At 46.8% G+C, this 11,807-nt stretch overlaps 1 protein-coding gene across 1 annotated transcript in view; it reads left to right on the forward strand.

Annotated features, from left to right (window-relative positions):
* The first annotated feature begins 268 nt into the window (after positions 1-268).
* Positions 269-11,807, forward strand: part of LOC123764469 (T-box transcription factor TBX6) — a 12,460-nt gene continuing 921 nt past the window's right edge. Inside the window, exons 1-4 of the mRNA XM_045752327.1 lie at positions 269-545; positions 768-969; positions 8,548-9,113; positions 11,261-11,807. The exon at positions 11,261-11,807 is cut by the window's right edge and continues 921 nt beyond it. Of these exons, the coding sequence (XP_045608283.1) occupies positions 404-545; positions 768-969; positions 8,548-9,113; positions 11,261-11,807 (1,457 nt within the window). The 5' untranslated portion in view covers positions 269-403. The remainder of the gene's footprint in view (positions 546-767; positions 970-8,547; positions 9,114-11,260) is intronic.

Genomic DNA, 11,807 nt, shown 5'->3' on the forward strand with positions numbered 1-11,807 from the left:
AAAACCTGCCATTTTCTCATCCAGTGCTAAGCCACACCTGTGGGGATGGGAGGGGGACAATTCCCAGGGGGTCAAAAATAAACAGTGAAGTGAGCGGCGCCGTCACCCTGTCGGCTCCGCCGAAGCCCCGCCTCCGCCTTCGAGGCTCCTCCCCCCTGCGTCCGCGCCGACCACTCCTGAGCCTCTCTCCATCAGTCGTCGCGCATCCTATTGGTCGAGCGCACGAGAGGGCGTGACCCGCTAACATACAAAACCCACAACACGGGACAAATAAAGACAGTTCCCGACAAGCACTCGTGAATGATACGTATAACCGGCCTGTTCATGAGATAGTTGAGCGCTTGGCTGAGTGCAGTGTAATTAGTGATATATATAGGCATCGAGTGCAGTGGACTATTAAGACATGTACGAGGAGGAACTGCTATACCTTCACCGTACCCGCGGTATGACGCCGGCTGGCCCGCTTGGCCTGCACCCGTACCTCGGAGGCGGCTTACCTGCCAATCTTACCGACCACCTGGAGAAGTACCGGCTTGGGTTCCATGGTAAGTTTGTCGGTGGTGACCCTATACCGGCCGTCGGCCCGTCCTCGACACTCACGCCCCTTGTATATTGTCAAGCGCTGCTTTCTCTAGCTTCCTTTCAAGTTCAAGTTCTGTATCTGATAGTATCTGCAGCTCAGTTCATTCCTAGAAAGTGATAATGATGAATACTTTTGTTGAGTGGTGATGATAACGTCTTAAGTAGTGCTTTTGATATTCCCACAGGCGGCCTCACCCCCCAGTCCCCCTTCGCTCACGGGTTTCCAGGGGATTATCTGAAGCCTCTGCCCCAGTGTGGAGGCTTCCCGGCCGCTGGGCTGCCGGGGGGCAAACCTGACCCTCGCATCAAGGCTCGCCTGGAAAATGAAAACCTGTGGAACCAGTTTAATAAGTTTGGCACGGAGATGATCATCACTAAGCTCGGACGGTGAGTACGCCATTTAGAACAATGTTAATTGTAACACACATTAAACCCTTTGTGTCACTTGTGTGGCCGTGCGCACACAGCTACCACACATAACTACAGCGTTTACAAATTGACACATTAACCTCCAAGAGCGCAAAAACCTCCCAACATTCCGTCCCATTCCGGCGGCCGCGCGCTTGGCTTACAAAGATCCCAACCCGCTATCGGATCCGCTGACAACGATTCAATTTAGCTTCGCCGCTTTGATCTCGTCCAAGACAATAAGTGGCCCGGTGATATGGGATCATTTTGTTTGGTTTAGCTGCGTGTGGGGCCCACCTGGTAATCCTAGAGGATGGCCGCGGCCACTACTCTTGCGGGCCTTAATAATGCCGCCTTGGGGAGGGTGGTGGTTGGTGGGTGGCCATTCAACCCAACCCCAATTTATTGTGGACTGATCATAATTAATGTATTGATTTTTTTTGACGGATTTTGTATCTGGATTTGTGTTCAATCTCATATTTAATTTTAAGACATTTTTCGTGAAATGAATCATTTATTATTAAGGTTTCATATTTTCACATCATCCCGAAAATTATCATATCCCAGCTCCTTGTCGTCATATCCCAGTTCCTTGTCCTCATACCCCAGCTTCTTGTCGTCATATCCCAGCTCCTTGTCGTCATATCCAAGTTCCTTGTTCTCATATCCCAGCTCCTTGTCCTCATACCCCAGCTTCTTGTCGTCATATCCCAGCTCCTTGTCGTCATATCCCAGTTCCTTGTCCTCATACCCCAGCTTCTTGTCGTCATATCCCAGCTCCTTGTCGTCATATCCCAGTTCCTTGTCCTCATATCCCAGTTCCTTGTCGTCATATCCCAGTTCCTTGTCGTCATATCCCAGCTCCTTGTCCTCATAGCCTAGCTTCTTGTCGTCATATCCCAGTTCCTTGTTCTCATATCCCAGCTCCTTGTCCTCATAGCCTAGCTTCTTGTCGTCATATCCCAGTTCCTTGTCCTCATAGCCTAGCTCCTTGTCTTCATATTCCAACTCCGTTCCCTCATATCCCTTCCAAGTGTCATACATCACTTACCATAATATGAAATATTTAATATTAACTTTTTTAAAATTTCTTAATTGTTTAGTACAAAAATATTTATTAAACTCGTCACTTCCTTAAGCCACCTTTTACTTATACATTGTTTAACATGAAACTGTTAAGTAACTTTAAGTCACTTTTCAACTAATTTTAAGTCACATTTTAGAAAATTATTAGTCACATTTCTGCAAATAATAAGTCAAATTTCTGCAAATAATAAGTTAAATTTCAGAAAATAATAAGTCAAATTTCAGAAAATAATAAGTCAAATTTCAGCAAATAATAAATCAGATTTCAGCAAATAATAAGTCAAATTTCAGCAAATAATAAGTCAAATTTCAGCAAATAATAAGTCAAATTTCAGCAAATAATAAGTCAAATTTCAGCAAATAATAAGTCAAATTTCAGCAAATAATAAGTCTAATTTCAGCAAATAATAAGTCTAATTTCAGCAAATAATAAGTCTAATTTCAGCAAATAATAAGTCTAATTTCAGCAAATAATAAGTCTAATTTCAGCAAATAATAAGTCTAATTTCAGCAAATAATAAGTCAAATTTCAGCAAATAATAAGTCAAATTTCAGCAAATAATAAGTCAAATGTCAGCAAATAATAAGTCAAATGTCAGCAAATAATAAGTCAAATGTCAGCAAATAATAAGTCAAATGTCAGCAAATAATAAGTCAAATGTCAGCAAATAATAAGTCAAATGTCAGCAAATAATAAGTCAAATGTCAGCAAATAATAAGTCAAATGTCAGCAAATAATAAGTCAAATGTCAGCAAATAATAAGTCAAATTTCAGCAAATAATAAGTCAAATTTCAGCAAATAATAAGTCAAATTTCAGCAAATAATAAGTCAAATTTCGGCAAATAATAAGTCAGATTTCGGCAAATAATAAGTCAGATTTCGGCAAATAATAAGTCAAATTTCAGCAAATATTAAGTCAAATTTCGGCAAATAATAAGTCAGATTTCGGCAAATAATAAGTCAGATTTCGGCAAATATTAAGTCAAATTTCAGCAAATATTAAGTCAAATTTCAGCAAATATTAAGTCAAATTTCAGCAAATATTAAGTCAAATTTCAGCAAATGTTAAGTCAAATTTCAGCAAATATTAAGTCAAATTTCAGCAAATATTAAGTCAAATTTCAGCAAATATTAAGTCAAATTTCAGTAAATATTAAGTCAAATTTCAGTAAATATTAAGTCAAATTTCAGTAAATATTAAGTCAAATTTCAGCAAATAATAAATCAGATTTCAGCAAATATTAAGTCAAATTTCAACAAATATTAAGTCAAATTTCAGCTAATATTAAATCAAATTTCAGCTAATATTAAATCAAATTTCAGCTAATATTAAGTCAAATTTCAGCTAATATTAAGTCAAATTTCAGCTAATATTAAGTCAGATTTCTGACAATTGTAAGTTAGCGTAATGTGTTTAAGAACTAGGAAAAAATTTCAGCATATTTATTCTTGGCCCCAAATCGGGAATGGTCCGAGTCCGGGCTTGGCCCCAGGCTAGGCTTGGCGCCATGCCGGGCTTGGCCCCAGGCTAGGCTTGGCGCCATGCCGGGCTTGGCCACAGGCAGGAGTTGGGTAGTAAAATAACTCACTCCAGGACATTCTGGTCTTGTCTTTGTTACCCCAGTTAAACTATTAACAAAACAATGTAAATTAAACATTTATGTGTTGCTTACGGGTATGTTGCTTGCTTACTGATGGGTTCCAGGTGTTGTGGGAGGTGGGCATTGCATCTGTGTTGCTTGCAGATTTGTTTTGGGTGTAGATTTGTGTTGCTTTGCAGCTGTATGTTGCTTTCAGATTTGTAGTAATTGTCGGTGTGTTGCTTGCATGTGTGTGTCGCTTCTGGTGTGTTGCTTGCATGTGTGTCGCTTCTGGTGTGTTGCTTGCATGTGTGTCGCTTCTGGTGTGTTGCTTGCGGATGTGTTTGCGTTATATTGCTTGTAGGTATGTGTTGTGTTCAGGTGTGTTGCCTGCAGGTGAGTCTTGCAGAAAGTGAGAGTTGCCTGGAGTTGTAGCCTGAGGTTTATTGTAGGTGTAACAATGTGTTGCGTGCGGTAGGAGTGTGTTGCTTGCATTAAAAGTTTGTTGCTTGCGAATGTTTAGGCTTGCGGTAGGAGTGAACGTTCAGGCTTGCGGTATGAATGAACGTTCAGGCTTGCGGTAGGAATGAACGTTTAGGCTTGCGGTAGGAGTGAACGTTCAGGCTTGCGGTACAAATGAACGTTTAGGCTTGCGGTAGGAATGAACGTTTAGGCTTGCGGTAGGAGTGAACGTTTAGGCTTGCGGTAGGAGTGAACGTTTAGGCTTGCGGTAGGAGTGAACGTTTAGGCTTGCGGTAGGAGTGAACGTTTAGGCTTGCGGTAGGAGTGAACGTTTAGGCTTGCGGTATGAATGAACGTTCAGGCTTGCGGTAGGAATGAACGTTTAGGCTTGCGGTAGGAGTGAACGTTCAGGCTTGCGGTACAAATGAACGTTTAGGCTTGCGGTAGGAATGAACGTTTAGGCTTGCGGTAGGAATGAACGTTTAGGCTTGCGGTAGGGGTGATCGTTCAGGCCTGCGGTACCTGGTTGATACCTGGTTGATGGGGTTCTGGGAGTTCTACTCCCCAAGCCCGGCCCGAGGCCAGGCTTGACTTGTGAGAGTTTGGTCCACCAGGCTGTTGCTTGGAGCGGCCCGCAGGCCCACATATCCTCTCCACAGCCCGGTTGGTCCGGCACTCCTTGAAAGAATAAATCTAGTTTCCTCTTGAAGATGTCCACGGTTGTTCCGGCAATATTTCTTATGCTCGCTGGGAGGATGTTGAACAACCGCGGACCTCTGATGTTTATACAGTGTTCTCTGATTGTGCCTATGGCACCTCTGCTCTTCACTGGTTCTATTCTGCATTTTCTTCCATATCGTTCACTCCAGTACGTTGTTATTTTACTGTGTAGATTTACAAATGAACATTTAGGCTTGCGGTAGGAGTGAACGTTCAGGCTTGCGGTACAAATGAACGTTTAGGCTTGCGTTAGGAGTGAACGTTTAGGCTTGCGGTAGGAATGAACGTTTAGGCTTGTGGTAGGAATGAACGTTCAGGCTTGCGGTAGGAGTGAACGTTCAGGCTTGCGGTAGGAGTGAACGTTCAGGCTTGCGGTAGGAATGAACGTTTAGGCTTGCGGTAGGAATGAACGTTTAGGCTTGCGGTAGGAATGAACGTTCAGGCTTGCGGTAGGAATGAACGTTCAGGCTTGCGGTAGGAATGAACGTTTAGGCTTGCGGTAGGAATGAACGTTCAGGCTTGCGGTAGGAATGAACGTTTAGGCTTGCGGTAGGAATGAACGTTTAGGCTTGCGGTAGGAATGAACGTTTAGGCTTGCGGTAGGAATGAACGTTTAGGCTTGCGGTAGGAATGAACGTTCAGGGTCGGCTCATCCAAGCCCGGCGGCGCTATATCGCTGCCAGGCGCCGTCTCACCACCTCCTGTCAACAACTGCTGATTCATCTGTCAAATCAGTAGTGTAGCGTAGATAGCGTTGGCGGACAGTAGCAGACGGTAATGGGGTACAGATATGGTCTGTGATCACGTCAGCACAGAGTCGTAGGTCTGACCACAGAGGCCAGCGGTGAGTTGATCACACTCAGGTTCAAGTTCATGTTAAAATTTAAATATGTTTATTAAGACCATAAAATATATCTCAAATGGATAGAGTAGCTTAGGCTATTTCTATCTAGATTCAAGTACATTTATCAGGACTATAAAATACATCTCAAATGGATAGAGTAGCTTAGGCTATTTCTATCCAGATTCAAGTACGTTTATCAGGACTATAAAATACATCTCAAATGGATAGAGTAGCTTAGGCTATTTCTATCCAGATTCAAGTACGTTTATCAGGACTATAAAATACATCTCAAATGGATAGAGTAGCTTAGGCTATTTCTATCCAGATTCAAGTATGTTTATTGGGACCACAAATTACATCTCAAATGGATAGAGTAGCTTAGGCTATTTCAACCCGCCATAGACACGAAGCTTGTTCGTTATTAAAATTGTTAGAAATGCAAATAAATTTTTTTGGCTGGCTGAAGCCAACGGAAGTTGATGTATTAAGATTTTATCCCCAGTATAAACTAAAATAATATTGTTTAATGTATTAATAGTTTCTTGTATATACTAGAATTACACAATTCCTCTCTGGGTGGAAAGGGTCAAAGGATTAACAAAATTGAGTTCATTTTATATTTTATTTTTGAAAACTTTGTTTTGTGCAGAAATTTCATATCATTTTAATTCTCATTTATTGGCCGAAAGACTTAATTTGCATAAAAAGATTCTATTGTTTTTTGCAAGATTAGTTGCTCTTAGCGTGCAGGCGATGAGTCACAATAACGTGGCTAAAGTATGTTGACCAGACCACACACTAGAAGGTGAAGGGACGACGACGTTTCGGTCCGTCCTGGACCATTCTCAAGTCGATTGTACAATTATAGTCAACCTGAGAATGGTCCAGGACGGACCGAAACGTCGTCGACCAGACCACACACTAGAAGGTGAAGGGACGACGACGTTTCGGTCCGTCCTGAACCATTCTCAAGTCGATTGTACAATTATAGTCGACTTGAGAATGGTCCAGGACGGACCGAAACGTCGTCGACCAGACCACACACTAGAAGGTGAAGGGACGACGACGTTTCGGTCCGTCCTGGACCATTCTCAAGTCGATTGTACAATTATAGTCGACTTGAGAATGGTCCAGGACGGACCGAAACGTCGTCGACCAGACCACACACTAGAAGGTGAAGGGACGACGACGTTTCGGTCCGTCCTGGACCATTCTCAAGTCGATTGTACAATTATAGTCGACTTGAGAATGGTCCAGGACGGACCGAAACGTCGTCGTCCCTTCACCTTCTAGTGTGTGGTCTGGTCAACTTGCTCTTAACGTGTGTTGAAATTGTCCAATATTACCGCAGGCAGGCGACCTAGGTGGCCAGCCTCACCTGAAGATTATTATTATTAACATCTTTATTGACAAAATTAATTACAATTTTGCCTAATCTGAGGATTTTGATAGTCTTATTAAATTGAGGTTAATGCTAGTATTCACTGTCACGCAGGACAGAGGGTCATACACAAGACAATAGGTCTAAACTGTAGGCTGAAGCACATATATATCACAGTGATTGGTGCGCTCCAGGGAGGTATTTAAGGGCCCTCAGCTCAGGGAGATATAGTTACGGGCTCACCATAGCCGGTGCTACATGAACACTTCGTTCTGAGTGGCTAAATTTAAAGCAACAACAACAGGGAGATATTTTACGGGCTATTCATGCCCGTGGCTTAATCTGCATTAATCAATCAGGGAGATATGGAAGTGGTCGGGTCAGGGAGATGGTGGTGGGCCCAGGGAGATGGTGGTGGGCTCAGGGAGATGGTGGTGGGCTCAGGGAGATGGTGGTGGGCACAGGGAGATGGTGGTGGGCCCAGGGAGATGGTGGTGGGCCCAGGGAGATGGTGGTGGGCCCAGGGAGATGGTGGTGGGCACAGGGAGATGGTGGTGGGCACAGGGAGATGGTGGTGGGCCCAGGGAGATGGTGGTGGGCCCAGGGAGATGGTGGTGGGCCCAGGGAGATGGTGGTGGGCCCAGGGAGATGGTGGTGGGCTCAGGGAGATGGTGGTGGGCTCAGGGAGATGGTGGTGGGCTCAGGGAGATGGTGGTGGGCTCAGGGAGATGGTGGTGGGCCCAGGGAGATGGTGGTGGGCTCAGGGAGATGGTGGTGGGCTCAGGGAGATGGTGGTGGGCTCAGGGAGATGGTGGTGGGCTCAGGGAGATGGTGGTGGGCCCAGGGAGATGGTGGTGGGCTCAGGGAGATGGTGGTGGGCCCAGGGAGATGGTGGTGGGCCCAGGGAGATGGTGGTGGGTCCAGGGAGATGGTGGTGGGCACAGGGAGATGGTGGTGGGCTCAGGGAGATGGTGGTGGGCCCAGGGAGATGGTGGTGGGCTCAGGGAGATGGTGGTGGGCTCAGGGAGATGGTGGTGGGCTCAGGGAGATGGTGGTGGGTCCAGGGAGATGGTGGTGGGCCCAGGGAGATGGTGGTGGGCCCAGGGAGATGGTGGTGGGCCAGTAGAGGGCGGCGGGGCTGAGGGTAAGGTGATCATGTGTGGAGTAAGATGAGAAGTGTTGATGGTGTGTGTGTGTGTGTGTGTGTGTGTGTGTGTGTGTGTGTGTGTGTGTGTGTGTGTCCTCGGCCAGTGTCGCCGCTCTCACTGTTTGAGCACAAATGTTTGAGTCACTTTAGCGCGCCAACAAAACAAGGTTGAAGTGTTTGTCACTGGCCGGGGTGCGGGCCGCGGCTTATAGGGTTTGTGGATTAATGCTTTCCCTCGTCTCGTGATCTTTCTACTATTCTACATGTTCATCTACGTGCTTGGAAGCACATTTTAAATGTTATTTTATTCTAAAGGCAATTTTTCCTTGTTTCAGGCGAATGTTCCCGACGGTGAAGATGTCCGCTAGCGGGCTGGAACCCAACACCAAATATTTCGTCCTGATGGACATCATCCCAGCAGACGACTCCAGGTACAAGTTCCAGGGCAAGGAGTGGGTGGTGGCGGGCAAGGCCGAGCCCCACATGCCCGGCCGACTCTACATCCACCCGGACTCCCCCGCCTCGGGCGCACAGTGGATGCGTCATCCCATCAGCTTCCAGAAGCTCAAACTAACCAACAACAATCTGGACCAACAAGGACACATCATCCTCAACTCCATGCATAAGTACCAGCCGAGAATTCACATTGTAGCGGCGCCGGACTTAGTGTCCCTCCACTGGGCAGCCTTCAACACATTCAACTTCCCTCAGACCTGCTTCATGGCAGTCACAGCCTACCAGAACGACCGCATCACGCAGCTTAAGATCGACAACAACCCGTTCGCCAAAGGCTTCAGGGAGAACGGCCAGCTTCGCTCCAAGAAGAGGTCTGGAGGGACGCCGCCCCAGGTCGGGGAACTCACCGCCACCACCCCGGACAAGACTACTGAAACAGATGATGGTATGTTGCTTAAAAATTATGTATTATTTTGCATATCTTTTAGGCTTATAGCTTTTGGGATTGATGGTATTGTTTAAAAATTATGTATTATTTTGCATATCTTTTAGGCTTATAGCTTTTGGGATTATATCACTATGATGCACTAAGCGCACTTGTGGCGACGCACTGTGAGCGCACTTGTGGCGACGCACTGTGAGCGCACTTGTGGCGACGCACTGTGAGCGCACTTGTGGCGACGCACTGTGAGCGCACTTGTGGCGGCGCACTGAGCGCACTTGTGGCGACGCACTGTGAGCGCACTTGTGGCGACGCACTGAGCGCACTTGTGGCGACGCACTGTGAGCGCACTTGTGGCGACGCACTGTGAGCGCACTTGTTGGCGACGCACTGTGAGCGCACTTGTGGCGACGCACTTGTGGCGGCGCACTGAGCGCACTTGTGGCGACGCACTTGTGGCGACGCACTGTGAGCGCACTTGTTGGCGACGCACTTGTGGCGACGCACTGTGAGCGCACTTGTTGGCGACGCACTGTGAGCGCACTTGTTGGCGACGCACTGTGAGCGCACTTGTTGGCGACGCACTTGTGGCGACGCATTGTGAGCGCACTTGTTGGCGACGCACTGTGAACGCACTTGTGGCGACGCACAGTGAACGCACATGTAGCGACGCACAGTGAACGCACATGTAGCGACGCACAGTGAGCGCACACGTAGCGACGCACAGTGAGCGCACACGTAGCTACGCACAGTGAACACACATGTAGCGACGCACAATGAACGCACACGTAGCGACGCACAGTGAGCGCACACGTAGCGACGCACAGTGCACGGTCGCACCAACATAATTCCACATTTTACATTATAAATTAAAAGCCTCAAGCTACGGGAAAATAATCGAAAATGAGAAGATAATCTTAGCCAAGTCCTTGTTAGTAAAGTACATATTAAAGTACATATATGAGCTATCAAATAGGTCCCTTAAGTTAAGTGTCATTAGACGAGAACTCTTGGATGAACTTGAAGAACAACGGAGAACAGTACAAACAGGAACTAGCAGGTCCGTTGTTCATCACAATGTGTCAAGTAAAACATGTGTATGGGGCAAGTAACAGTCAACAACTGTTAACAGTCAACAGACTAACAGACGTTGTCACACTTGGCTACAAGTGTCTCTGGCACTTGTGTAGGGATCTGGAGGAAGTAAAGTGTAAAGTGTGTGGACAAAGACAGGAACACACACTCCAACACTATATCTTGGACTTAGTCAAACTGAACCATTTAGAGATAAATCTAAACTCACCTTGTATCAAATGACAAACCATCTTATTACCAAGGATAAAATACATTAATTCCTTGCCCTGATCTACCATCAATGTATAATGATTTACTGTAAACATATATAGCTCTTGAAGTAGAACATGCTCTGTAACATTCTCTGTAACATTCTCACAATCGACTTGAGAATGGTCCAGGACGGACCGAAACGTCGTCGTCCCTTCAATTTCTAGTGTGTGGTCTGGTCAACATGCTCTGTAACCTTACCCAATACAGTCCTTGAAGCAACGACAGTGTGTAATATCTCCAGTCCCTAAGCACTCAACACTAAAGGTTGATTGATGAAGATTAAGCCAGCCAAAAGGTGGCACGGGCATGAATAGCCCGTGAGTGGTGGCCCTTTTGAGCCATTACCAGTATCAATAGCTGATACTGGAGATCTGTGGAGGTGCGACTGCACCCTGCGTGACGGGAGATGTCTCCCTCGTCAACACCAAACGACAACCAATGTATATATATTCTCGATTGATGATTGATGAAGATTAAGTCACCCAAGAGGTGGCACGGGCATGAATAGCCTGTAATATATATTCGATTTGGAATTTGGGTTAATTACACGGGAGACATCTCCCGTCACGCAGGGTGCAGTCGCACCTCCACAGATCTCCAGTATCATCTATTGATACTGGAAATGACCCAAAAGGGCCACCACTTATGGGCTATTCATGCCCATGCCACCTTTTGGGTGGCTTAATCTTCATCAATCAATGGGTTAATTATAGGGTGTGTGAATTTCATTGTAAGTTAATTAAATATATGAAAATTAAATATGTAGATACGACTTGGTGTACTTATGTTGTTCTCTCCCGCAGCGACTCTGGACAAGCGCGCTCGCCTCAACAGCGTCGACAGCGGCGACCTCGACACGTCGGACATTGAGGACCGGCCGGCGTCGTCCATGTCGGTAGAGAAGGATCTTGGCGACGAGAAGGTGGACGTGGAGAGTCCTCCGACGCCGCCCCCGCCCTTCCTCCCTCCTCCACGGATTATTAAGTCAGAGGTGGAGGAGCCGGCCACCTCCCTAGTGTCACCCTTGATGTCCGCCGCCTCCATGATGGCGGCGGCGGTGGCGGCCGACAGCAGGAAGGGGCACACGCCGCCCATAATGCCCGCGGATATTCGGCACCACGAAGTGAGCATGATGTCCCCTGCGGCGCCTCGCCCGTGCCTGCCCTCGCCCACATACTCCACGGGGCTCCACGCCAGCCTCCCCGCGGGGCTGCCCGGCGGCTCCCTCCCGTACCCATACCTCTACTACAGCCATATGATGTCCCCTTACCTGTTGAGTCGCGCGCCGCAGCTGCATGCGGCGCCCATGGACAAGGCTGCGGCAGCTGCCAGAGAGATGTATGGCTACCC

This window comes from Procambarus clarkii, chromosome 79 (assembly GCF_040958095.1).
Source record: "Procambarus clarkii isolate CNS0578487 chromosome 79, FALCON_Pclarkii_2.0, whole genome shotgun sequence".
Lineage (NCBI taxonomy): Eukaryota > Metazoa > Arthropoda > Malacostraca > Decapoda > Cambaridae > Procambarus > Procambarus clarkii.